This window comes from Pleurodeles waltl, chromosome 2_2, assembly GCF_031143425.1.
Source record: "Pleurodeles waltl isolate 20211129_DDA chromosome 2_2, aPleWal1.hap1.20221129, whole genome shotgun sequence".
Classification (NCBI taxonomy): Eukaryota; Metazoa; Chordata; class Amphibia; order Caudata; family Salamandridae; genus Pleurodeles; species Pleurodeles waltl.
The window spans coordinates 115,921,982-115,949,410 of NC_090439.1; the positions used below are offsets into that span (position 1 = coordinate 115,921,982).

Genomic DNA, 27,429 nt, shown 5'->3' on the forward strand with positions numbered 1-27,429 from the left:
GTCCTCCGCTAGAGTAGTGTTACATTGTGCACCAAGAATACTCTATCTTGAGGGACATTTATCATCATGCAAGGTCGTAAGTATAGCCAGCTCGTACCATGCATGAAATAGAATAAGAAATTTACATTAAACAAGTTAACATACAACAAGCCATCTGTCTCTAGTCAAATTAAGAGTAGCTAAGTCTCTCCCCCGTCTCAGACTCCGGTTCCTATATATGGAAGAGGCGCAAGGCCCTTAGTTTGGGGCTACAAGTCGTGAGGGGAAGTCCCCTGGAAAGGAACCTGACCAGGGGGTCCCATATGTAATCAAAACTGCTGCGTGTACCCTCCCCTTTATCAACCAGACGCTCCATGGCAAGGCTTTTCCATAATCGTGAGAGCCACAGAGTTATAGGCGGTGGGTCCGCTTTTTTCCAGAAAATAGCTAGAGTTGTCTTCGCCGCCCCCAAACTCAGCAACATGGTAGCCCAGTCCCCGTATGTTTGATGCTGTAATTCTTGGGCTCGAAGGCCCAAGAGAGCATGTTCCATCGTGGTCGGGATGGGATATCCCAGCATCTCTCTCAAATGAGAGAGAATTTCATTCCAATAGGGGCGAATCGATGGGCAGTCCCACCATATGTGTTTAAAGTCTCCCACCATGCCACAGCCCCTCCAGCATCTATCTGATACCTGGGGATGAAGCTTCTTAAGTTTCTCAGGATACAGGTACCAATTATAGAGTAACTTATAGTGGGCCTCTCTAGCTGCCATGGAGCGGTTGTGCTTGTGTATATCGTGGTAAAGATAGTGCCATTGCTCCTCCTTCACTGAGCCACCCAAGGTTTTCTCCCAAAAAGGGATGTGTTGAGGGGTTGGTGCTGTTTGTGCTGTAGCTAATATGGAGTATAGCGTTGAGATACTGCCTTTTGTCGCTCCTCCCCTCTGCACAAATCTCTGTACTGGTAGAAGATCCCTGGTAGCTGCTTCCTTTATATGTGGCTGTGTGACCCAATGCACTAGCTGTGTATAATGGTAATGTTCGGATTGTGGGAGTTGGAAATCCCTACAGCAATTATTGAAGGTCCTAAGTTGGTTTCCATGGTATAGGTCTGCAATGCATAAGCAGCCCCCTTCTCTCCATCGATCAAATGGTCCCGGTAGTTCCCCTGGTGGGAATGCTTTGTTAAGGTGGATAGGTGTGTGTGGTGAGGGAAAGACGTAAGCCCATGGAGTTTAGTAACTTTGTCCCACACTCTGAGGGTGGTGGCGGTGGGTGTGCTAAGGTATGCGTTTGGTGGTCGTGCCCCCTTGGGTTTCCATGGAATATCCCACAAAGTCTTGCCTGTCACCGCTCTGTCCATGTGCAGCCAAATCTTATCTGACTCTCGGAGGGACCACTCAGCTAGTACGCGCAGTTGTGCTGCTCTATAATATAGCAGGAGATCTGGGAGCGCCAACCCTCCCCTCTCTCTGGGGCGTGTCAGTATCTTGTATGAGACCCTAGCTCTAGTACCCTGCCAAATAAATTTAGTGAAAAGCTTTTGAGTCTCCGCAAAGAAATCTGGCGGGATCTCAACGGGGAGGCTCTGAAAGAGGTATAGTAATCGTGGGGGAACCGTCATTTTAATACTATTGCTGCGCCCTAGCCAGGATATCCAGTACGGGGACCACCTCTTGATGTCGTCTCGTAGAGACCTAATCAAAGGGGGGTAGTTTGCTCTAAACAACCCAGCCACCTGGGGAACAATCCGAATGCCTAAGTAAGTAATATCTTTCTTGGCCCAAGTAAATGGGGTCATGGAGGCTATCTGGGTCATCATACCCTCGGGCAGTGTCAGGTTTAGGAGATAGGACTTCCCCGTGTTCACCTTGAACCCCGCAACTTGTTCAAACCGAGACAATTCTTCTTTTATGGCTGAGAGGGAGGTATGGGGCTCAGTGACAAATAATAAAATATCGTCTGCGAATAGGGAAATTTTATGAGAGTCTGCACCAAATGTAATGCCTGGGAACTCCGCGCACCCCCTCACACGCGTCGCCAAGGGCTCAACACTGAGCGCAAAGAGCAGAGGGGAAAGGGGGCATCCCTGCCTCGTGCCTCGGGATAGATCGAAGAATTCAGAAGCTACCCCATTGATCACCACCCGGGATCTGGGGCAGGCATAGTTGCTCATCACCATGGAAATAAATTGTTCCCCAAATCCAAACCTTCTGATGGTTGCTACTAGAAAGGACCAGTCAACCCTGTCAAACGCCTTCTCAGCGTCTAAAGCCAATAATAGTGCCAGGACCTTTTTCTTTTGTACCTTTTCCATTAAGTGTATGACACGCCTTAAGTTGTCATGAGTCTGGCGACCTTTAATAAAGCCAGACTGGTCTGGATGTATCAGCTCCGGCATCACATCCTCCAGCCTCTGCGCCAGGATTTGAGAGTATAATTTGGCATCTAGGATCAGCAGAGCAATGGACCTAAATGATGCACCGAGTTGAGGGTCCTTTCCGGCCTTGGGTATGAGAGTTATCAGGGCCTCCCCCATGGACGCGGACACCGCCCCCCTCCCCGTGTATAATTGAATAGAGTCGCGAGTTGGCCTGCTAGTTCTGCCCCGAAGGTCTTATAAAAAAGGGCTGTAAAACCATCAGGACCCGGAGCCTTATGCAGGGGAAGGGCGTTGATGGCCGCCTGTACTTCCTCCGCTGTAAAGGGTGCCTCTAGCATGTCATTAGTCTCCGGGGAGACCTGTGGTAGGTGGACTGAGCGCAAATAGGTCTCTTGGGCGTGGGTGGGTGGGTGGTCCGATTGATAAAGACGCTCATAGAATCGTCTAAATGCCCTCGCCTTCCCCTCTTCAGTGAAGTGTTCCCCGTGCTCGTCTTTGACCTGCTCAATGTAGTCGTGGGCTTGTTGGACTCACAGCTGTCTAGCTAAGGGGGTGCCTATTTTATTGCCCTTATCGTAGTGGGCTTTTCGCAATCTCAACAGTGTAATCTCTGCCTTATTCGTATAGATAGCCTGTAGTTTACCCTTGAGGGTCGCCACCTTCCTTTGAGCTTGCCAGGACGGGGATAATTTATGTTCTCGTTCAGCCACCCTCAGTTCGCTTTCCAAAAGGAGTTGGTCTTTAATCTTTAAACTGCACATGGCAGCTGCGAGCGCAATGCATTTACCTCTTATAACCGCCTCAAAGGCATCCCAGAGAGTATGGGGGTCAGTATCACCCGACCCATTAAGTTGGAAGTATTCCCTAATCGGTGATCGCAAATCTTTGCGGGATGTTGCGTCCCGGATAATCACCCCTGGAAAGTACCAGCGCTTGGATGGTTTGCGTGCTAGTGACCAATTTAAACCTACCACCACCGGAGCGTGGTCTGAGATGACAATTTGATTAATAGCTACTGTCGTAAGGATCTGTTGCAGTGGTTTGCTCAGAAACACATAGTCGATCCTTGAGTATGAGCGATGAGTGTGTGAAAAGAAGGTGTAATCCCTCTCCAGGGGCTTAATGGCCCTCCAGGAGTCAAACAGCCCCAGACGGCGAAAGGAGGCTTTCACTGATTTGGCAAAGGCACTCATTTGTGATCTCTGTGGGTGCGTTGTGTCTAATGTTAAGTCCCACACCAGGTTGAAGTCCCCCATCAGGACAACTTCGCCCTCCGCAAAGCCCTCTAGCTCACTCAGGAATTGTAAGAGATATTGGGTTTGACCACTGTTAGGAATATAGACAGTAGCTATCGTACAGAGTTTCCCGTCCAGGCTGCCTTTCAACATCAGAAATCGTCCCTCCTTATCTTTCTTGGACCCTGTTTCCTTAAAGTGGACTGATCTGCTAAATAGTAACGCCACCCCACAGTGTTTTGTGGGAGCTGATGCTAGGGCAATTTGAGAATAGTGTTTGTGACGAAGACGGTGTCCTTCCCCCCTCTTCAAATGTGTTTCTTGTAGGGCCACTATGTCATACCTATGCTCCTCAAGGTATTTTTTCAATTGTGACCGTTTATTGGGGGAGTTGAGGACCTTCACGTTCCATGTTAGTAGTTCCAGCATTATCTCTGTGTAGCATCAGTGTTCTCACCCAGACTCCCAGTAAAATCTCCAGTGCCCCTCATCGTGTTTCTCACCCCCCCTCTCCAGAAATACTCTATCAGCTGTGACGCTTTCCCCTAACTCCTTGCACCGTGACACGGATGGTAAACATCAAACAACTTGACAAACATTTCCTAAAAGAAATACAGACATTATCCTGGCAGCACCCAACCGCCAAGTGTCTTACAGTCTTCATGTCGTGGACAGGATCCAATTCCGTCTCATCTCTTCCCCCAGGCCCAATCACACCCACGGGCATCTCAAAGGCTGGGGTCTCGGACCCCCGGTGCTTAGCAGAGATAAAGTATGCTCAGGTAACAAGCAACACCATGATCTGGGGAAAGCAGATCCGCTCCACCCCCTCCCGACGAGGAGGGGAACCTACCCCGTCTCTATAGAACAACCGGGGGGGCCCCCGCCGTGGCCGCTCCCCGTCCGAGTCGGTACCGGCTTACCGCATGGCTTCATTTTCTAGGGGTCTTTCTACCTCTCCTCTGTTGTTTCCATTGGTCTGCTGAAACGGGGGGGCATCTCCTCCTTGCCCCTTTCCCGCCTCACCGTCGGCAGCACCCCTCTCTCCTCTAGGCCCAGTGCAGCGGCTGCCGCATCCACCGTTGAGAAATGGCACGCTTTATTATGGAGTTCAAACGCTACGCCAAAGGGGAAGGTCCATCAATATTTTATCTTCTTCTCTCTCAGCGCCTCCGTCACTGGTCGGAACTGTTGACGTCGGGCTAAAGTTGCTGGCGCTATATCCTGGAAGAGTGAGCATTGCGCACCTTGGAAGGAGATGGGGTCCTGGTGTCTCGCCCTTAGAAGTATCAGTTCCTTCACTTTAAATGAGCTTAATTTAGCAAGAACATCTCTTGGTCTCCTCCCGTCGCCCATTATTTTGCTGCCCACACGGTGCACTCGTTCCACTTGTATCTCCACTTGCTCCTCTCCCAGTAGTGAGGAAAACAGCCCCACCACAAAGGCCTCTAGGTCGGGCCCCTCTGCTCCCTCCTCTAGGCCTCTCACCCGTATGTTATCTCGGTGTGCGCGATTTTCCAAGTCCTCGCACTTCATTATGGTGAGGTGTAGTTGCGATTTTACATTTGCGAAATCAGTCTCCACTGGGACCACTTTCTGTTGTAAGTTCTGTATGTGCGTTTCCATGTCCAGTGTGCGGGCCCCCACTGAGTCCACATCTGTTTGGAGGGCGGCTAGCTTCCCATTGACATGTGTCTGGAAGGCCTCTAGTGTCGCTCTGATATCTGTTGTGAGCTCTTCACGCAACTCGGTTTTAAAGGCACGGAGAGAGGACAAGAAGTCCTCCTTTGTAAGCGCCATCTCCTCACCCTGTGTCTGGTCAGCACTCTCCACTCTAGCCGGCGTGAAATAGCTGGAGACCCGATTGGCCTGGATTTTGCGTCGTGGCATATAAAACTGTTAAGGGCCCGGCCCGTGTTAACATGGGGGTCTCGCCCTCTTCTCAGCTTTTACACTTCTTCACTGCAGGGGCCCCCCTCTGGGTCTTCGCCCTTCCGTCGCACCACACCTCTGGGGGGGGGGGGGGGGGGTCAGGGATGTCCCCCTCTCCCTTGTCTCAAAGCTATGTCTTCTCTCCTCGGTGGGCTCACTCCCTCCGTTGTGGGCCCACCCTTAGTGGCAACGACATGCCCGTCGGGGCCTGCATTCGCCTCTGCAAACTTTACTTTCTCTGAGTCTCTTGTAGAGGAGGCTTTACTGCTCAGTGCCTCTCAAAATGGCCTCCAATAGTCTTCCTCTGACCCCAAAATGCACAGCTTTGCCATCTCAGCCAAGAGAATATTTCTGGTGTTAATTACCGTCACCCGTCTGGGGGGAACCCTCCTGTAGTCGCTTTATATCTTCTAGCAGGTGGGGGGCCTCCGCATGCTCCAGCCGCTTCTCTCAAACTGGGCCTCCCCTGGTCACGCCTCCCCGCATGTAGAAGGGGATGCCTTCCCCCCGCTCACCTCGCCCTTGTCGTGACCGGGTGTGGTCTTCTCCCCACAGGCCACCGCCGCTCATCTGTGTCTCTGGCGTCAGGGGCGTCGCTCTCCCCCCGTCCTCGGGTCTCGCGCCGCCAGTCCTCCACCTCGGGGCAACGGCCCCTCTCCGGTGCCAGCCGGCTTCCGCACGTCCAACGCGGAGCCCCGCCGGGCGTCGCCCCTCTCTCCAGCGGCAATCTCGCCGGGTTTTGCCTCTCCCAGGGACCTGGGGCCGATCCCCGACCCGGGTGGGGGCCCATCAACGCCTCCCCATCGCCTCACTGCATCGGGCCCAGGGGAAACTAGACGGAGCCGACGGAGCTCACGTCCGATCGGCCACGTTGGTTGGCCCCTCCTCTGTAAGTTAGATTTTCACAGTCTCCCATTCATACTGGCAAAATTCCCAAATACCTCTCTGTATGTATGTATTGGTATTTATATATCTCAAACGTAGCAAGAGAGCATCAGAGCACTGTACGTTGTTAGGCGAAGGTAGAGAGACAATACAGACTCATGTATATCCTAGAAGGATGTACACATTTTAAACTTGGGTTTACTTGAAACACAATGTACCTTGCTTCTCCTCTGCCAAACTTCACCCCTCTTACCATCACACACACCATTATTATTCTCAAACCTGCCAGTAGGTAGGACACATTCTCAAATTAGGCTTTGCCCTAATGGCACCTCAAGTAGAGTTAGGCTGTCTTTGGCAATTACAATTTCCTAAATCTGTGAGTCTTTTACCAATAACATTACACACTTAATTGTTTTTCTGTTCAGACTTTCCATCATGCTGTAAGTCTCATTTTAATGAAGCAAGTAGGTCTTGTCGATTACACTCATTTTCTGTAGGTAGGCACAGATTTTGCAGGTCACTTGCACCCTGAGGGGCCTATTCACTAAAATGAATGTAGAATGTGGGCGGAGATTTGCATTGTAATCTCAATGTATGTTTAATTTGTTGGCATTGACAAACATTTCCAGAAATGCACTTGGAAATCTGTGGCAAGAACCAATTTGCAGATCTACTTCTAGAAATGTCATTTGACGAACAGAGAATTCCACACAAGAGGAATGGGAACTTCCTGTGGATATGTGTATGTATATTGTCTGCAGGGAAATCTTTTTCCCTGTGGAGAAAGTCCTCCCCCTGCAACCACATTAAGTTTCGGGGTGAACCAATCCCCATCCCTCAATGGAAGCTACACCAAAGTGAATTTCTGATCATTTCCAACGTGGATAGAAGTCAGAGAAGAGTTTGAAATGCTCACAAAATTACCTTTGTTCCAGGTTGCCTTTGAAAGCATACATCCCATCCCTTGAATAATATTTACTATTCTTTATTCCTTCACACTTGTGTCAGAGAAATACACACGAGTAAATGCATTTACTATGCCAGGGTGCCTTTGTGAATGCCAGGCAGCTATAAAAAAGGTAACTTTTGTCAAGAACATGCATTTACAACAAAAAGTACCTTTGCAGATAGGCCCCTAAAAAATCTCAGTTATACAACTACTTCACAGACCCACACCACTTGTAGTAACCATGGAAGTGATACAGATTCCAGCCATGACTAGAAGTTCACTGTACAATCATGTATTCAGTAACAACACCCTTTATTGGGACAGCAATGTTTCCTGTGGAGCATATTTTCATACCGTAAGTGCCTTCCAACGTGCATCCAGAGTTCAATTTTTACCTTTGCCAGATGTCCTATTATTCCAAACAACTCTTTAAACATTGTGCTAGTGAACAATATCTCCACCAAAAACAATAGAGTGCAAGCCATGGTGTGGACCCCCTTGATATGTGCCTTTAGTGCTTGAACTACAGACTTGACTCAAAGTTGTTTGACAAATGCATACAAAGGTGAATCAAGACTGGGAAGTTCTACATTCCCCAGTACAAGAAGGTACAATCTTTGCACATGTGATGCTCTAGCTCCAACTCCTGGTCCTATGGCCATTCCTGGTACCCCCACACTCCCCACTCAATACCCAAGCAAAGTGATACTCAAGTGAGACTCAATCCCCATCCTAACATTCTTACTCCAAAGAGAGGGTGGGAGGGCCTGATTTAGAGTTTGGCGGTCTAATTACTCCGCCACAAACATGACAGATATCCCACCCACCATATTACGATCTCCATAGGATATAATGGAATAGTAATATGGTGGACAGACTATCTGTCACATTTGTGATGGAGTAACCCCATCTGCCAAACTCTAAATCAAGCCCTAAGTCAAAGTCCCTAAAGGGCGCTGGCCAATGACAGGATTACACAGTTGGTTCCAATGTGCCCTTGGTTTGCCAGGCCTCCGTCTAGCCTGTGGCAGATCAAGGCTTTCAAAGAGGCTATGCTTCAAAACTTTCAGCTTCTGGTGCGGCTGCAGGCCGCATGGAACCGCAGGGGCCGTTAGTTGGTTATCACAAGTCAGATGTCCCCAGCATTGTCTGTCCCCATGGGTCCCAATACTAGTTCCATACCTACTCCGGTGCATACTTTCACTCCGTCCCTGAGATCCACTCTGGTCCTAGTCACCCAGTTGATGGTCCTGTAGTGATAACTTTGTCAGACCCCCGAACCAATGCCTACCCTAGCTTGACGAGCATCTCTCCATGAATTTATAAATGTGCAGCCAGTTGTCATGCTTCCTTAATCAAATCCAGGGCTGTAACAGTGAACCAACTTTTAACAGAGGCTCCATGTTCCTTTTGATTCTGAGCTGATCCTTTTAACAGGTTTCCCCCTAGTATACTGATGGTAATGGTGAGAAGGGTAGCTTGCTTCCCACTCATCATGCGGATGATGCTTATACCTTGATTTACAAAATGCAAGTGGGCTTGATACACTCAATGAAACAAAGCTGGATCAACCACGTTAGCCACCAACATTGAAAGTGTCTTATTTGCAGTAATAAATTGGAGAGCAGCTGAGGTTCTAGAATTACAGCTGCTTCCCATTGAGACTAAAATAAATATTTTGACAAAAACTGTGCAGCCTGGGCCAATAACACCAGAGCCCTTGCTTCCATTTAAGGAAACCCCAAACAGATACCTTTTTTTTTTGTTTTTTTATTTATTTATAATTTTATGTAAACAACATATAACATAAAACAAAATGCCACCTTGGCCCTTACAGTATTGGATCAGTCAGCTACTTTGATTTATCTTCGGCTCTCCAAGCTCCCCACGTCTCAGTAACTCTTATGAATCAGGCTGGGAAGCCAAAAAACATTGCCGAATTTCCATATAATAGGATGCCCCAGCAGAAAGGGTCCATCGGGTCGTCAAGTCCAAAGTCAGGACCAAACAGATGTGGCAGATAGCAGCAAAAAAATAAAAAAAAATAAAAGAAGACAAAAACTTCTAAAAATAAAAGAGAGAGAAGGCCGGGAGGAGCAATCACAGTTCTCAGCAACCATTCTGTACAACCTTATCCCATTGTGGAGTGAATAGCACTCATCACCTCAGCATACCCATCCGCAGCAGGTTCTTTAAACAGACGCAGATTCAAGATAAGATCTAAGCGGTGCCCAGATGTCACGTGGCCTGGAGCCAACCGGAGTCAGCTCCCAGTAATTTGTTAATTGTTCCAGGCAAAAAGCGGCATCCCGCAGCCAATCTGATATTTGAGGAGACCGGGCCCTCCCCCAACAGATTGCCACCCTGCGCTTAGCTAGCAATAACATCATGCCAACCAGACGCCGCACTGAAGCCTGCACCTTATTCAGCCCTCCCAGCAGCGCCATCAAGGGAGATGAGGAATCTCCAGCCCAATCATCTCAGAAAGTATACAAAAGACCCTTCCCCAATAGGCACATACTGCCGGACAGGTCCACGCCAAGTGCATAAAATCGGCAGCAGGGGCCCGGCATCTTGCACAGGTATCATCCGTTTGCAGCCCCATAGCACATAGACTTCTGGGGGTGTAGTACAGACGGTGTAAAAACTTTAAATGTATAAGGCGTAATCTATAGTTCGGTGACAGCTCCTTCATATGCGTACAGCACATCCTCCAAACATCTTCTGCGATGTCCTCCCCCACATCTTCCGCCCATTTCATCCTTACAGATAGCCCTGTCCCTCTCCCTGCCCCTGAGTGCTGCTATACAGCTTAGTGATTAGCCTCTCAGGCGTCCGCACACTCCACAACACTTCCAACGCGCGGCAAGAAGTTGGGGTCGCGGGCAAGCAGGAGTAGTGAGCGCTTAGCATATTGCATATCCTTAAGACGTAGAACTGGTGGAGAGCAGTAGCCGATCTATCCCCCAGGATCTCCTCTTGGGACATCAGCCTGTCATCAACAAACCAATCATCGAGGGTTATCAAATAAAAATCCTGTAAAAAGCTCTGCAGCCGCGAGTCCTGAAACATCACCTCATCTCCCGCCGCCACCACTTGCATAGACGGTGCAAACGGCACTTCTATCCCTGAACGCTTCAGCAAACCGGACCAGGCCCGGACCGTGGAGGCCACCGTGTCAATTTCCCCAAGGGCGTGCCCTGTCCAGACTGCCCAGCACTCGCTCGAGCCCATCCGGCCACACCGCATCGCTCTCGGGGGCCAGGTGTGGCAGATAGCGTATCGGGTTGATCCAGTAATAGGCAAACAGAGCCTGTGCACAGAGATAATAGAGCTCCAGATCAGGGGCCGCAAGACCACCCAGCTCAAATGGCAACACCAGTGTTTTCCGAGTTATGCGAGGCTGACCACCCGCCCATACCAATCGGATCAGCGCGGAACGAATGCGCCGCAAAAAAACAGCTGTAAGCACCAGCGGGAGGTTGAGAAACAGATACAAAAACTTGGGCAGCACAAGCATCTTAGCCACCGCAATCCATCCAGTCAAGGACAATGGCAAAGAGCGCCATGCCGTGACTCTATCGTCCAGCCAAGCCATGGCTCTACCATAGTTGGCAAGCCAGAGCGTGTCTACATCACAGCTCAACCAAATGCCCAGCTATTTGACAGGGCCGTCCGCCCACACAATAGGGTAGCGGGACCGACACTCCGCCGTTCCAGATGTCAGAGGCAGCACAACCGACTTAGACCAATTTATCGCCACTCCAGATATGCCTCCGAACCTGACGATTTCATCCAGCAGCACATCAAGGTTTCGCACGGGATCTCGTACATACAGTGCCATATCATCAGCGTACATAGAGATCAGAATCGCTCTCTGGCGGAACGGCAGCCCCCGCTCACTGTGGTGCTGTCTCATAAACGCTGCCAGCGGCTCCATCGCAATCACAAAAAGCAATGGTGACAGGGGGCAGCCCTGCCTAGTTCCACGCGCCACCTGGAAAGGCTCTGACACGCATCCGTTAACCCTCAAGCGAGCCACTGGCTGTGAATATAGCAAACATATCCAATTCACAAAGCGACTACTCACCCCCACTCTCTCCAGAAGCGCAAACAGATATTGCCACAGCAATGAGTCGAACGCCTTAGTAGCGTCCAAAAACACAGTCCCATCATCGACGGGGACTGAGCCAGCGACAGCAAAGAATGTACGTAAGTTTTGTGCCGTGGACCGCCCCAGTATGAGCCCCGACTGATCCGGCAGCACCAGTTTCGTCAGTCGCGTCGCGATCATTTTGGCTAATATCTTATTATTGATATTAATCATCGACAGGGGCCGGTACGAATCGCAGCTAGTTGCAGCCTTCCCAGGCTTGAGAATCGTAACAATGAGCGCCTCGCGCAAAGAGGACGGGAGCACTTCATTCCACAATGCCTCATCATAAACCTCCAGTAGATAGGGCGCCAAAATGTCTGCAAACTCTTTGTAAAATGCCGAAGTCAATCCATCCAGCCCAGGGGCCGTGTCTCAAGGGAGGCTCCGAATAGCAGCCTTCACCTCTTCTATAGTAAAAGGAGCATCAAAATACTCCCTGTGTACCCTGTCAAACCAGAGGAGGCTAATATCAGAGAAATATCCCCGAATCACCTCCATAAGCACCGCCGAGGGAGCAGAATAAAGATCCTGGAAAAAGGTAGTAAAGACCTTCAGAACCTCAGACGTACCCGCCACTCGCTCCCCACTCAAATCGTCCATTTCAATCACATAGCCCCTAGCCCACGGCCTGCGAAATAGATTCGCCAAAGTGCGTCCGGCTCTATCACCCTCTCCATATCGCCCGGCCCGTGCAAATTTCCCCAAGAAATGTACTTCTCTCAAGGAAGCCTCTTCATACGCGGAGACCGCAGCCCTCAAAGCCGCTAATGTGGTTCCAGACCAGTCCAGCACCAGTCTAGCCTCCAGATCTGTAATCCGGCCTTCTAACTTAGTCAGCTCCCAACGTAACGCGCACAGCACGCCGTGTTACTTAGAAATGCATATCCCGCGAACAACTACCTTAAAGGCTTCCCACAACGTACCAGCCGAACTCACCGTGCCCACATTTTGTTCAAAATAAAGATTGATATTGCGGCGCAGTTCCTCACGGAACAACTCGTCTCTGAGTGCCCCAGACGGCAGCCTCCACATATAGGCCTGAGCAGGTCCGCCGGGTATCTCCAGCTCCACACGCACCGGGGCGTGGTCAGACAACGTGCGCGCCATGTGATCGACCGAGCGGGTCCATAAAGCAACATCTCGAGAGCCCATCCAACTGTCAAGATGCGACCAACTATTGTGCACATAGTTAACACAAGTGCCTTCCCGTCTAGCAGGGTGTTTCATCCGCCATAAATCTACCAGTGACGCATCGTCCATAATCGCAGATAAGACGCGAGCAGCAGAAGTACACTGCGTCCGAGCCGAGCTTTCCCTATCCAGAATGGGATCAAGGATCACATTGAAGTTTCCTCCCCAAAGCACAGTTCCTCCCCCCAGAGACTCGATCAGTCGCCAGACCTTGCTAAAGAACTCAGGGTCATCCGAATTAGGCCCGTACACCGACGCAAGGCGACACGGCCTATCCATCAGCACTCCGCTAAGCAGAACATACCGCCCCAATGGGTCAACAATCACCCTGCGAGTGCACCACTGCAATCCCTTGCGTACCAGAATCGCCACGCATCTAGCATAACTTGAATATACAGACCCGTGGCATTCCCCAATCCATCCCGCCTTAAAATAATGTAAAGTACTCTCCACCAGGTGTATCTCCTGTAGCATGCATATATCTATATTCTGCCTCTTGACATATGCCGACATAAGGCGCACCTTCCGTCTATCATTCAAGCCACGCACATTCCATGTTAAGCAGCGAATCAGAGACTCTCTCATCTGTGTCATCTGTTCTCCTCAGTGGACATACAACGCAATTCCATCACTCCTCCATCCCGGCCAATCTCCAAAACCACAAAACACTGAAAGAAAAACAGAAAAGTACACAATGCAACAACCCCAAAGACCAACTCCCCCCCCCCCCCACACAGACCTCCCAAACGGGTCAATGGCCTATCCCTCCCCCCAAAAACCACAATTACCCAAATATGCAAGTAAAGGGGACTCATCCAGAGGGCGGAGGCTAGCCACCCAACCCGCCTAGTATCAGGCAGGGAGGGCAGGTGGGGGCCCAGCACAAAAGGAGTGTCTTCAGGACGAGCGGCACAAAAAGAAATGCATCTCACAACTAGTTACAGCGGCGTCTTTTCTGCTGAAAAAAAAAAAATTATCAGGGACGATCAGTCATTCTCGCTCAGCGACTCTCGTTCCGCGGCACTCCAAGCCTCCGGCATCGCCTCAGGCTTCCGAGGAAGAGACTTGGCATATCTTACCGCCAGTTTCGGGTCCGTAAAAAACTGTAGAGACCCACCATGTTGCACCTTTAGCTTCGCCGGGTGTATGAGCGAGAACCTAGCAGCAGTTTGGGCCAGCGAGCGCTTCGCCGGCAAGAATGCTCTGCGCGCCACCTGCACGCCAGGGGTGTAGTCTGGAAAAAAGTTCAATTCAGTGTTTTTATATATCTCTGGGCGGCGCTCCCTGGCCAGTCGCAGAATCGTGTCACGGTCTCGATAGTTCAGAAGCCGAATAATGACGGGACACGGGGGAGCTCCAGGCGGGGGCCACGGCCCCAGCGATCTATGGGCCCTCTCCACTACCAGCAAACAGGACAGCTGGCCGGGGAACAGATCAGACAACATCTCCTCCACAAAATCCTCCATTCTGCCCATGTCCGTGGTCTCGGGGAGCCCCATTAACCTGAGGTTGTTCCGACGCGATCGGGCCTCCAAATCTTCGTTCTTTGCCCGAATGACCTCCAGTACCCTCTCCATGCGCAGCAATTGGTCACTCTCACCTCACTGCATGTCTTCCAAGCCAGAGGTACTCGCTTCCAGCTGGTCAAGGCGGGCGTCATGCTCATCCACCCGAGTCTTGATATGGTCAAGTTGCTCTGTCACGTAATCTAGCTTCCCATCTATTCCAGCAAGGCTGGTTTTAAGGTCCAGAAACATAGCCTTTACCGAACCATCTGAGTTCTCTTCATCCGTCTCAGGCCCCTCCGACTGGGATGCGGGTGCACCCCCTTTCCGTCGGCCCCCCTCAAAGGAGAGCTTGGCCTGTCTCTGCTCCGCCTTCCCCATCGCTCAACCAGTGGGTCGTTGACAAGTACACTCCGCTGACCCCCCCTGGGGGTCCAGGAGGGGAGGAGAAATGTTCAATCCACCTTCACAAAGTCCACCCGGCTCCTGCTAATTAGCTTTATCCAGCGTCAGCGGTGCTATGAATCTCGCCAATGTCGGGCGTCAAATAAGCCTCTGCGTCAACAGCACTAGTCCAGAGCACCACTACACCAGTTCCCACTCCAAACTTTCCCTTCGCCACCACCGCACCTCCGGACCTCGGCCACGATCCCGTCACCTCCACTTGTTCGATCGTCTTTGAGTGTGTCCCCTAGGCCACACCGACCGTCTCACCTCCAGGCCACGCGGTCCAGGCCCTCAAGTCAAGTCAAGGCCGCGTTCTCCAGACCCGGCAAGAGAGGCCTTCTATTGCGGAGGAGAAAGAGGAAGGGGGGGTGGAGGGCCTGCGGCTCCACACCACCGCCGATATGGCCCCCCCAGAGCACCCCAATTATCACTGCCTCGGGCCATCCAGGTCTCCGGGGAAAAAAGCAGGCCAGTCCCACTCACCGCAGCGGCCGGGAGCACGCCGCGACCTTAAGAGGCCGACTCGACCCCTCGCTCTGCACCGTAACTGCTGCCGCTGCATCGGGGGGAAGCCATCAGCATCAGGCGACCCCCCACCTTCTCATCACTCGGCCGGCTCCGTCCTGACCGGAGAATTTAGCAAACTGGGCCCCCGCCGGAGCAGAGCCTCACGGAGTGCCGGCCATCTTGCCGCTGGCTAGCTCCGCCCCCCCCAAACAGATACTTTGATGGCTACCTGGTCAAAACTAGGTTCTTTCCCCCCCTGTTGATCAGCAGGTGACAGGCCCAGTGACCTATACTTTCTCACAAAGCATCGTACTTCGGAAAGTCACACCGTATTGGCTTCAACTAGTAAGGTATGCCCTAACTTATTTCGACCAGTTGCCTGCATAGAGAATCCAGAAGGCCTGTGGTCTGCCAGCCTTGCACTGAGATCCATAAATGAAGTTTGTATGTTGGGCCATTATGCGCATAGGACATGGCAAGCAACATCTTGTCAGCATTCTCAAAGTACATTAGGGCGTCTTTTGCTCACACAATCCATGATGGGCCGGATGTGGAGAAGTATGTCATGTACTCAGGTTTGGATACCAGGGACCTCATTGGCAGGACAGTTGGTACCCATGCTGACCTTTGCAGACACAGCAGGATGAGATCAACTAGATTTATTGGTGGTGTCCATCACCACTGATGGATATGCCCATACTTAGCAATATTGAAGCTTGCCCAAGAACTCTCTCCATATGAAGGATTTACACCAGAGCAGATAGAAGCCTTTGAAAATGCTCTGATTCTGTGTTTCGATATCCACCCTAAACCAGAAATTTCACTCGATCCTCTGAAGCCTGTAAAGATCCCTTGGCTTGGAACTGAGGTTTTCTTCTTTCACTTCAGTGGTGTTTGACTTGATGCAAGCTTGATGCAGTTATGTTTTTTTAACTAAGATCTTTGCAGACCGCACAAGAAAATCAAGCTTCAAGAAAAGCAGAGACTTCAGCACATCAAAAGTGGCAAAGCCAATGGCGACTGGATCAATATCTCGTTTGCTCTTACATGGATCATAGACATTATACTACGGACAGTAAAAGAGAGAGTTGCTACTACCCTCTCTAATGACAGCCTGCCTGCTGAAATGGTGTTCGTACCCCTAATTGTGAAATTTGGTTCTATCTAGGATGTCCAAGGAGTTTTTGTAGCCTTTCCTGATCAGGCACAAGCACAGCGGTAGCAGTGCAAGATGCAGTTTCTCTGCAGTCCATTCTGGAACAAGCTTATAATAGAACTTACAAAATACCATTATAGTTCCTGCTCTCTCTCTGAGGAGCTTGCATTGATCACTTCAATAGTGAAGAAAGCTTCTGCTTACTAATGTTGAAACGAAATGTGATCTCTTAATGTTATCTTTTAATTTGAAACCTACATCTTAGGCCCACTTTTGCCCATCAGTGAGGTGGTTAAGGATGTGATTTGGCAGCAAGGAGAAAACCCTTGTCGGCCACTGGTTTAAACAGAGAGGCAATCTGCTAGCACAGCTGTGCTCTCCTAAGTCACAGATTTCTTTCATCATGCACAGGACAACTAAATCATACAATGCTCTTTAGCCAGGTGGAAGTCTCATGCCTTTCTTTCAATTCCACTGGAGTATGAGTCTAAACACATCGATGCCATGGCCTATAACGATTTCGTACTTCCTTTAACATGTGTAGTCGTTTCTCTCATTGGGTAAACAGTGGTTTATTGACATCAGAGAAATACCTGCTTTACCTTCAGTCCTCTAGGAGAAGATGGGCCGGCATGACCGGGCAGCAACAGACCCTTTCTGCCTCTTCATATGGTAAAATCATCATTGAACAAGTACCTTCCACTACTTTCTAGACAATTAGCATGGACGGCTTCAACCTTCCCAGCTACCTTCCTTATTCTTCCTGACACCATCACTTCTCCCCCACTCTAGCTGAGAGTCAACCTAATGTGACACGTGGAAGCTATGCTTTGCCTTGGACAAGGCTCTAAAGTTAATTTCATTTTGACCTCCTTGGTCTGCGGGTATCCTGCATTTCCTCAGTGCCTATAGTGTTTCTTTGTATTAGGCTATTGTGGTGGTGTTTCAGAACTCAAAGAAACCTAGGTGACCGAGTTATCATCAGATGTGGATCCTTTGTTCATCAGGCTGCTTAATGGGTGCTCTGTCTTAGCATTCATCTTCACATTCCTATATACAGGTATAGTGGTTCTTTTCTGTTTACTGTTATTGCTAGATTTCTTTTATGTTTACAAAATTCCTTTTACCGGTGCACTTAATTACTACTTTGTGGGCTCTTAATCTGATTTAACTTTCTTTAAGGAATAACTGTTTGGACCCAAGCACTTCGGTACTTCACTACATGCCTATTAACCTCGAAAACTATCTTCCTCGTTACAGTTCGTTGTGTTGAAATGGTAGCATATCCTCTTTCTGTGAAGTTATGTTACACACTTGTTCCTGATAAAGCTATTTTGACAATTTGTTTTCCTTTCCTCTGAAAGTGCTTTGCGAATTCCACCTTTTCCAAAACCTCACTTTTTCATCCTTTTGTCCATCTCCTAAGCCTCCAAAACAGAGGAGTGGTTCAGTGAATCTGAAAATGTTCTGGGCGTCCGTGTAGAGAAGAATACAGAGAATTGGAATGGATCCCACTCACAAAACTCTTTCTGAAGAGATCAAGGTCTATTGTACAGGAGCTCCGTCAGTCCTCTGTAAAAAAGTGTCCCTCTTGGACATATCTCAGGCACCAACTTTGTCTTCCTTCATAGGTTCATTACGTTCTACTGCCTTTATTCTGATGCAAAGACTAGTTTATTTCAGCCAATCCATTGTTCAGCACTCCTGTTTGACTTTGTTCTAAAAACCCTCACACTTTTGTCCTTTTTTGTGCATTGCTCTGGGAGCTTTACTAGATCCGGAATCTGCAGGAAGATGTATACGCTAAGAAAAACAACCTCCCTACTCACAAAAATGCACTTTACTGATGACTAGTCCATCTTGCCACAGATTCCTCATTACCCTTCCTCCTGTCCTGAAGGTCCATTGTTTCCATGGTAATATTTTTAATGATCTTTCGCTACAGTTTGGTAACTTGGTAACGTCCTGCTATAAAAGATGAAGAATACAAGCCTTTGACCTAGCACATTGCTAAAATGTATCCGGTTTCAGTTTAAACCATGGAGAGACTAGATGAGGAATCTGCAGGCGGGTAGAGCATCCACCAGAAATATTGTTACCAAGGATAAGTAATTTAGTGTTGCATCAGACAGTTGGACAATGATTTTTGAGTTAATTGTGCTCATTGCTTTTAGTTCATGTTCAGATTCTTTATGTGTCTAAATGTGTGCATCAATGTTTTGTTTTTCTGTTACAGCCTTTTCCTCATCGTCCTTGTGATCTCAGACATTATGGCTCTGGTAAGGCTTTCTTCTATTGTGTATTTTCAAATTAGAGAGAGTGATCGAACTCATTCTATGTGAAAAGCTGTTTCTTGTCAGCATATATTTGACTCCTAGTGAGCAAAATTGTTGTTCAGATAGATTTAGGATTCCTGTTGTTTCTTTGCCTTCCTTGAGTAGTCCTGGAAGATGCATATTCAGCATGAGCGGTTCCTTTTTTAGGGTGGTGAAGCGTTGCCCGGCTCCTGGGAGTGTAGCAATAAACCTTAATAAACAATGCATATATTAATAAAAATATCATTACCATTTTAATGATATGTGCATTACGGAGCGTGAGGGCATGGCGATCCCTGCTGTGCTAACCGATTGGCAGCTCAGTGCGCATGTCGGATTGCCCAGCTGTCTTGCGATGGCCAGCTCGACATGCGCACTTCTGCCCACACCAATCCAGAGGCTGTGTTAGTTGGGGGATTGCAGACATAGGCCTCCAGTCTTAGAAGGAGCACTGAGTTAGCCTGCCCCATCCAATCCTGCAGCATTGGGGAGATTTGTGCTGGCGTCAGCAGTAGACAGCAGCCTCAGAGGCTGAGCAGTGCACATATGAGAAAGACAGTCGTGACCAGTTGGCTGCAGGCTGAAATTCAGGGAACAAAGCCTGCATGGCACAAGGTAAGATTGAAAACTAAAAGTCAAGTGAAGTTACTGTGTTGCCTGTGTCAGTGGGTATGCACGCTGTGTTGAGTAGTCTGCGTTAGTACGTGTGTGCTGCGTGTGTGTAGTGTATTGACTGTGTGAGTGTGTGTTGTGTTATCCCTGCTAGTGTGTGTCTGCTGTGTTTGTCTGCATCAGTGTCAGTCTTGGTTACTTCAGGAAATGTTTAGGGCACTGGGTGGAACCCTAACAAGATGGTATTACCTTCTGTGCCCTTACTCAATCCAGTACCAATCTTCCCTATGCTTAAAGAAATCTTTACTGCCTTGTGTTTCAGCTTTACACTCAAGGCCTCTCATAACCGGCACTCTCTACCCTGTGCTAACAATTACTGCAGAGGGCCATTTAAGTCTCACAAAGCAACTTTTATTGCTAATTTCCTTTGGCGGGCCTGCAGTACCTCACATGCCCTTGCACTATCCTTCACCACTCAGGGCCACCACTTCTAAACACACATTGCACCGTAACACTATAACTCAGGGCCTGTAATAACCTACATACACTACTCTGCAGTGTTAATACCGTCTGTGGGACTGCAGTACCACACAAACCCCTACGCTGTCAATTCCCAACACAGACTTCCTCAATCTAAGAAAGCAGCCCACTGTGGATATCAGAGCCAGGAATAGTCCATAAGCAATACATTGTACTTTTGATGCTGCTGCCCACTGCCTGCGGTGTCCCCTATGCACTACCTTGCATTGCCAATTGGTGATGAGAGATTGCTGTACCGCCAGACGGACATTTATACTGCCACTTTACATGAAGGATTTCCACAACCGAATATGCAGAACCCTCTTTATCACAATGCGTGCCGTAGCCTATACACACCACATTATACCGATCAGGCTAGCGGATGACCTAAGATGCTGATAAAAAAAAGTCCTACCTAATTGCAATCATTGTATAATGTAGTTCAACCTCACTTGATACACTGATCTCTTCCGCCTGTAATCTTTAACCAAAATAAATCAAATGACTTCTTGGACCCTCTCTTTGCTTCTGACTTGCACCCAGGTCAAGACAACAAACAGCTAGAACACTAATCTCTCCTGTTACCTGATCCATTGTTAAATACAATCAAATAAATTGTTTAAGGCCTGTTTCCTGTCCACCTTAAGAGAACTTCTCACGTGCTCTGAGAAATAAATCATCATAAGACACTGAAGAGCAGTGGGCTTTTATAATCGGTGTATCTGGGGCACCAGGTTTATTTTTTCTTTGATGTTTAAAAAAAAAAAATGAATTTCTGATTTCGCATGAATGGAAGCCTTTACATTTCTCCATCGCTGAGCCACACCTGTCCCGAACAGCAGCAGTATGGTTATGTTATATAATTTGCCGCCGGGTCCTCACTCCGACCACCCTGGCTGGCTTCACCTCTCAGAAGAGGCATGGCATAGCGTCAGTTGGGCAGAACTTAAACACTTTCACACCGTCTCAACACCTTGAAAAGTCACCATCCACCACTGGTATTCAGTTCCCTCCAACTCCCTCTTCTCTGGCTACCAGAAGCACAAGGTTGCGGTCCCCATAGTTCAGGAAGGGGACATACTGGTGCTCTAGAAGGTGATCTCTTTCTGTGAAGAATCATGTGAACAGGGCTTCCTATGGATTTAGTTTCTTCTGCCGTTTTCAAGCATCTGTTCAGTTCTGGGGCCATCTGTCCCTTCAGAGAAGCCCACAAAATGCAGAGACCACCATGAACATCCCTCCGCATCCTCAGCCCTTGCTCCAAGGATTGTACAATTTTTTTTAATTGCTGTGAGGTTGTTTTAAGATCTTTAACTGTACCTTCAAGTACAGAAATGTGTACTTCTCCAAGTGTTTCCCTGTCGAAAATGTTCAAGTCTTGGCTCAGGAAGGAGATGTCCACCCCACTTTCCCTACTTAAGTTTCTATGGCCTGTCTGGGGGGTTTTTTCACTAGAAGAATGGCCTCTGGTGATGTCACTGTGTCTATTTGGGAGGTGTTAGTGCTAGGTGCTGGTGGCTCCACCCTCTCCTCCACCTCTTTCCACTCTGCCAGGGGTTTGGCAAACTTATCCATATTCCCTTGGATATAGGGTGGCCCAGCTTCTCTTTTAACATACGAGAAGGTGTCTCTGTCGTGATGTGAACATCCCCCCTACTCCAGGAAGGGAGGAAGCTTGGAAGCGTATAGCCCCTGTCAAAGTGCTTACTTCTATTCTCTTGTTGTTGTACATCAGCTAGCAATTGGCTATTTGAGTTTGTGACTGTTCTCACTTTTGGAAACATTTGACCTGCCTTCCTCACTACTAAAATCGGCACAAGCAGCCAGTCCCTTCAACTGGCCATTGATAGGGCGTGGCAGTGCTCCCCCTCTGTGAGGCTTATTTTGCACTGCCCTTTATTCAATTTTCATCATTCATGGTGCTTACTAAGAAATCTGTTGCTAGAGGTCCATGTTCCAGAGAATGTATAAAACGTATCACCAGGGCCCCGGGAATGACTGATGTCTGGCAGATTAACTACCCAACAGTAAATCAATATTCTTTTTCTGGGGCAAGTGGAACACTATCAACACTAGACCATATACTCATCACAAAGGAAGAACTCCTTACCATTGGAGACACCGTATACAAAGCCAGAAGGGTATTGGATCACTCGCTCTTGTGGGTTACTTTGAAGGACTGAAGTGGTAGGGGGGTGACGAATTGGAGACAGTGTCTGGGAAGAGAAAGACCCCCAAAAAGTGAGGAGAGCACAAGCTGACTTGGTCATTTACTTCAAATTATATGTGGGGCCAGTCAAGGTGAAAGTGGCCCTATGGGAAGCTTACAAAACTGTGTTGAGGGATAGGCTACAAAAAGTATTAGCATACGAAAAATAGAAGAAGCTTGGCAGAGTAGCCTTCATTGAAAACACACAAATACTAAAGTGGTATACTCCAGCGGACAATCTTGCAAGGAAGGAGGGCCTATCACAGTTACATGCACTGAAACAAGAACATCATACAGAAATGCTTGATGCACCAAAACAACATTATTTCCAAAGTGAAAGTTATACGAAGGGAGACAAGGCAGGATGCCTCCTTCCGTGGTTTAGCATTAGGGTAGAAGAAAGCAGGTGGATTGAGAAGATTATAAATTAAGAAAAAGAGAGGGTCACAAAAGACTCCCTGCGTGGTTAGCCTTAGGGAGGAAAAAAGCAGGTGGATTAAGAAGGTTAAAATGAAGAAAAAGAGGTCACAAAAGACCTAGGAACAGTGCATGCTTTCACAGAGTAACATGAAAAGGTGTTTAAAGCACAACATGGAGCAATATGGAATGTTTTTTTTGGCAAGAGTGAGAGTCCAGAATTTAGGGGAGGAAGAACAATTAGAAGGTAACCTGCCCCTTGAAGAAATAGTGAAAGCTATAAAATGAAATGCATACAAAGTGGGTAAACCTCAGGCCCTAGTGAATTCTCAACTGAGCTTCGTACGAGACTTGTCTCATTAGTAGGACCGCTCCTATTAAACCTGTTTAAATAGACTTGGGAGATAGCGATGCTGCCTCCAGACCTGTGGCAAGCAACCATTACAGTGATCCACAACAAGGTATACGCAGTGATGACTGTGCTTCGTATTGCCCAACTTTTTATTGAATGTAGAGACCAAAGTGTTACTGACAAGACTCTCAACTGTGATATGTAAACTTGGAGACCAATCCAGATTTATGCCTGACGGTCTACCATGCCCAATATTAGGAGGCTGAATAATAATCTGTGCGAGGTGAAATTGATTAGAAATCGATTAGCCATAATCTCACTTAACACTGAAAACTCATTAGATTAGATAGACTGGTCATACCTATTCTAGGCCTTGCAGAGATTTGTGTTTGGTTTGAACTTCTGCAGGTAGCCGAGACTGTTCCACCAGGGCCTGACAGCTGAGGTATGGGTAAATAGGGTGCTATCCCCAGCGTTCTTGCTGGAAAGAGATATGAGGCAGGGATTCCCATTCATCAACCCTATTATTTTCACTGGACAAAGAGTTACTTTGTTGTTGCAATGGATCTGGGGAAGATATCGGTGAAGTCAGATTGAAGAGGGGTAGCTCAGAAGAAAAGATCTCACAATACGCCATTGATGTGCTCCTGTATTTTGCAAAACCCATCCCGACAATACCTAAGATATTTCAGTTGTTTGAGGAATCTGAGACATTTACCATGATACAAAATAAACTGGGGGGAATCAAATACGTATATGATAATGTAATGGCATTTACAGGATGCAAGAACCCACAACATTAAAATAATTAAGACGTTGTATTGCACCCAAAAGAGCAGACAGGACAGGGGATAGCACTGTGAAACCCCAAAAAGAACTTAAACACAGATAGGTAAATGGAGAGAGAAATACTGAACTTGAGATTTATTTTGATTGTGGAAACCCATGAACTTCTGTCCCCTTCTTTTGTGGTTGGTGTGAAGAGGATTGGATCAGAGTGACTCTTAATATATGGTAAGAGCAACACTTTTTATCAATAAATTGACAAGTGATGCTTGAATGTCTAGTCCCTCATGATCCCGACTTGTGGGATATCCAGCACCAGTAGATCACAAAATCCAACTGTAGTTTTTTCTAGCAAGAAAGAGGTTATGTTTGAAGAGTAGTGGAATCTTGCCTCTATCTATTTACTTACTTGTCTTACTTATTTGCATTTTGTTATTGACTAAGCATGACCCAAAGAAATTAGAGCACTTAACAGGAAAACAGGTGTTCCATTATTATAGATAACAATTGATACATGAGAACAGTTTGGCATCTGAACATAACTGTCAGGTCAAACCATTAAACAATTGGACTGTGGATTTTCGAGATGGGAATGAGATGAAGTGTTCGCAACCCTAGCCGAAGTGTCTTTAAATAGCAGGATTTGTAGTTCATTTTTAAAGGTGGTGAGACAGAATGTTTAGAGCTTAGAGCTACCTACTCAATGCCCATCCGTTCTTTTAAGATGTTAAACAGAGAGAAGTGTTTGATAGTTTCGAAAGCAGCAGAGAGCTCTTGAAGCACAGGTAGGCAGGAGCTCCCTGAGTTGAGTAAGTGGAGTGAGTCATCATTAGTTTGTAGAAGCTACAGTCCTAGCTGAATACAGATTAGTGTAGAGGAGGTTCTTTGCCTGGATGTGGAGGGAAAGTTAGGAGGCTATACATCTTTGTGTTACCTTCCCTAAAATGGAAGGGTTAAGACAGGACAGAAGATATTTAGTTTATTGGCATCAACCAAGCTTTTTTTAAAGAGTGGAAAGGATTGGCCGATATTCAAACTGACTGGAAAAACATGTTGCTTAAGTGAAATATATACCGGAGTGATCTCATGGGATAGCAGATGATTGTGATGTTCATTGAGAAAGGAACCAGGCATTGTGTCATAGAAATTGGCAAATGGTTTAACCTTGCTTATCGTTTCAAGTAATTCTGTCTCCTTGACTTAGTCGAAATGCAGTCAGGTCCACTGAGCTTTTAAAGTTCCCCTTGAAGTCACAAAGGGGGTCATTCTGACTCTGGCGGCCGGTGACCGCCAGGGTCACCGACCACGGGAGCACCGCCAACAGGCTGGCGGTGCTCCCGAGGGCATTCTGACCGCGGCGGTTCAGCCGCGGCCAGAAAGGGTAAACCGGCGGTCTCCCGCCGGTTTACCACTGCCCTTGTGAATCCTCCATGGCTGCGGAGCGCGCTCCGCAGCCATGGGGATTCTGACACCCCCTACCGCCATCCTGTTCCTGGCGGGTCTCCCGCCAGGAACAGGATGGCGGTAGGGGGTGCCGCGGGGCCCCCGTAAGAGGGCCCCGCAAAGTATTTCAGTGTCTGCTAAGCAGACACTGAAATACGCGACGGGTGCAACTGCACCCGTCGCACCCCTGCAACTACGCCGGCTCAATTCTGAGCCGGCGTCCTCGTTGCAGGGGCATTTCCTCTGGGCCGGCGGGCGCTCTTTTGGAGAGCGCTCGCCGGCCCAAAGGAAATGTCTGAATGGCCGCCGCGGTCTTTTGACCGCGGTGCGGTCATTCAGCGGCGGTACCTTGGCGGACGGCCTCCGCCGTCCGCCAAGGTCAAAATGACCCCCAAAGTCTTCAAACTTGTCTTCTGTTGCATGGGCCATGACATTGGATGTCTCCTTGTATTACTGTTTAATCACTTTGATTAGAAGTTTTCATCGATTGTTAGAAGCAATTTAATGTTTGAGGACTTAGCTCTGAAGATAGGTGATTTGTATTTTTGATGGCAGGCCTATGTCTAGTTAGATTGGAGGGACAGGGCTACTGTCTTTACTTTTTCTTGAGTAGTCTCAGATACATAGTACATGTTTCAAAAGCCAGCAGAGAGAAGGTTTTGGTCTCTTCATCTTACTTTTCAACTGAACTTATTCAGTGAACAGGCCCTCCATGCAACTATTTTATACATCTGTTGTGGCATTCATATATCGTTGAGACCCAGGAGAGAGAAGGTTCAAATAGGCCTTGTTAGCAGGAGCACTGATATCAATGTGCTTAATGCAATTAAGCCATATATTTTATTTTTTAAGTTAATTTGACATTTGCTGGTGGACAAAGGTCAACGTGAAATAAATCTAAAGGTGGTCAGACCTGCCAACTGAGATTGGATCTTGGCAGTCAGAAGTGCACAGTGTTAAATAATCAGATCCAGAGTGGAACATTTTCAGTGCATTGCTTTTGCCAATGTTGGAACACGTTGTTGCTTATACATTAAGAAAATACATTAACATGTCATTGTTCTCATCACTCCAATACAAACTTAAATCATTAAGGAAGATGGTGGTCTCGTAGATTATGGGTCTGATTCACAAAAGTAACTTTTGTGTAAATTTGCGAATGTCAATCTGCATTGGGGTGATGCACAGTCCTTAGAATATGAAAGATTTATCTCACTTGGTGACATTGCAAGCAATTACAGGAAGTATGTTTGCACATTTGTGTATGCTTACTACACAAGCATACATTACTCATCTGGCAAGTCAGCTCCAACACTCACTGAAAGTGTGCTACTGGACGACAGCTGGGAAAGAGACTACTACAAGGCTCCATCAATATTTCTCCCCTCCTGGTGCAGTTGATAAGTGGAAAGTCAATAAGTCAATAGCCTCACCCTGCCCTTAACTGATGAGTCTGGCAGTGAAAGCATGCGGTGCAGTGGTGAAAATAGTCCTACAGCAGTCAAGAATTTCTGGGCATTGGACATTTGTTCACTACAACCCTTTAGACGTGTATCCCAAGACATGAGTGTGAGCTATTGGAGAGAGGGGGGATGTGTCACCCTAGGGGACTTAAAACCTGGAGAAATGTTCATCACATTCGCTAAGCCCCAGGAAACATTTGGGGTTACATCCCACACAAGTCTTCCAAATATACTGAACTGGCAAGCATTGCCAGAAAGATCTGGAGGGACTTCCCATGTGTACCTAAACCATTCCAAACACTTGAAGCAATGTTATCCATAGGCCAGAGCAGTGGGCAGACATGCTTGTTACAGAAAGTATCAAATGGATAGGAAAAGAATTCCCTTGAGTGTAAAAACATACTGGGTAGAGGATCTGCAGATACCTATGTCACACGCTGATTTGACAAAAGCTTGTTCTCAGGTAAGGGAGAGCTCTAGTTATGCAGTTCATTGTGCTTCACTTTGCTTACCTGGATCTAGAAAAGCTCCCCAGGATATACCCAGAGAAGTCACCAGCCTGTCTGTATTGCGGGAATATTGACACATCCTTCTTTCATAGGGAGCTTTCTGGCTTACTGGGAGAGTATTGTGCAAAGTTTGCAAGAGGTCACATCCTCTACAGTGTACATGTAAACAATGTTTACTGAGTGTAGTCCCCAACATGGAAAAAAAGAATGTAACTTAAATTGCACGTTTGGGATTTGTACTAGGTAAATGTTGCGTTGCCATACCCTAGTTATGGCGGAAAACTCTTTGGGGGGAATAATGGATGCAGAATATGTCCGACTTGAGGGCTGCCTGAAAATGCTTAGGAGAGATCCATCCTAAAGCAGCCATGGACATACTCAAGTAGAGGGTTATGTCGAATGAGTTGTTCACGCTAAATGTTGCGAATGCTCCATGGGTGATTAGATTTTTCATTACCCATATGTTGTAGATCA

General features: G+C 47.8%; 1 protein-coding gene across 2 annotated transcripts in view; it reads left to right on the forward strand.

Moving 5' to 3' along the window:
• Nucleotides 1–27,429, forward strand: part of PIGN (phosphatidylinositol glycan anchor biosynthesis class N) — a 988,499-nt gene that overhangs the window by 916,693 nt on the left and 44,377 nt on the right. For both annotated transcript variants that reach the window (XM_069219499.1, XM_069219500.1), the window contains one exon: nt 18,567–18,609. In XM_069219499.1, coding sequence (XP_069075600.1) covers nt 18,567–18,609 — 43 coding nt within the window. The remainder of the gene's footprint in view (nt 1–18,566; nt 18,610–27,429) is intronic.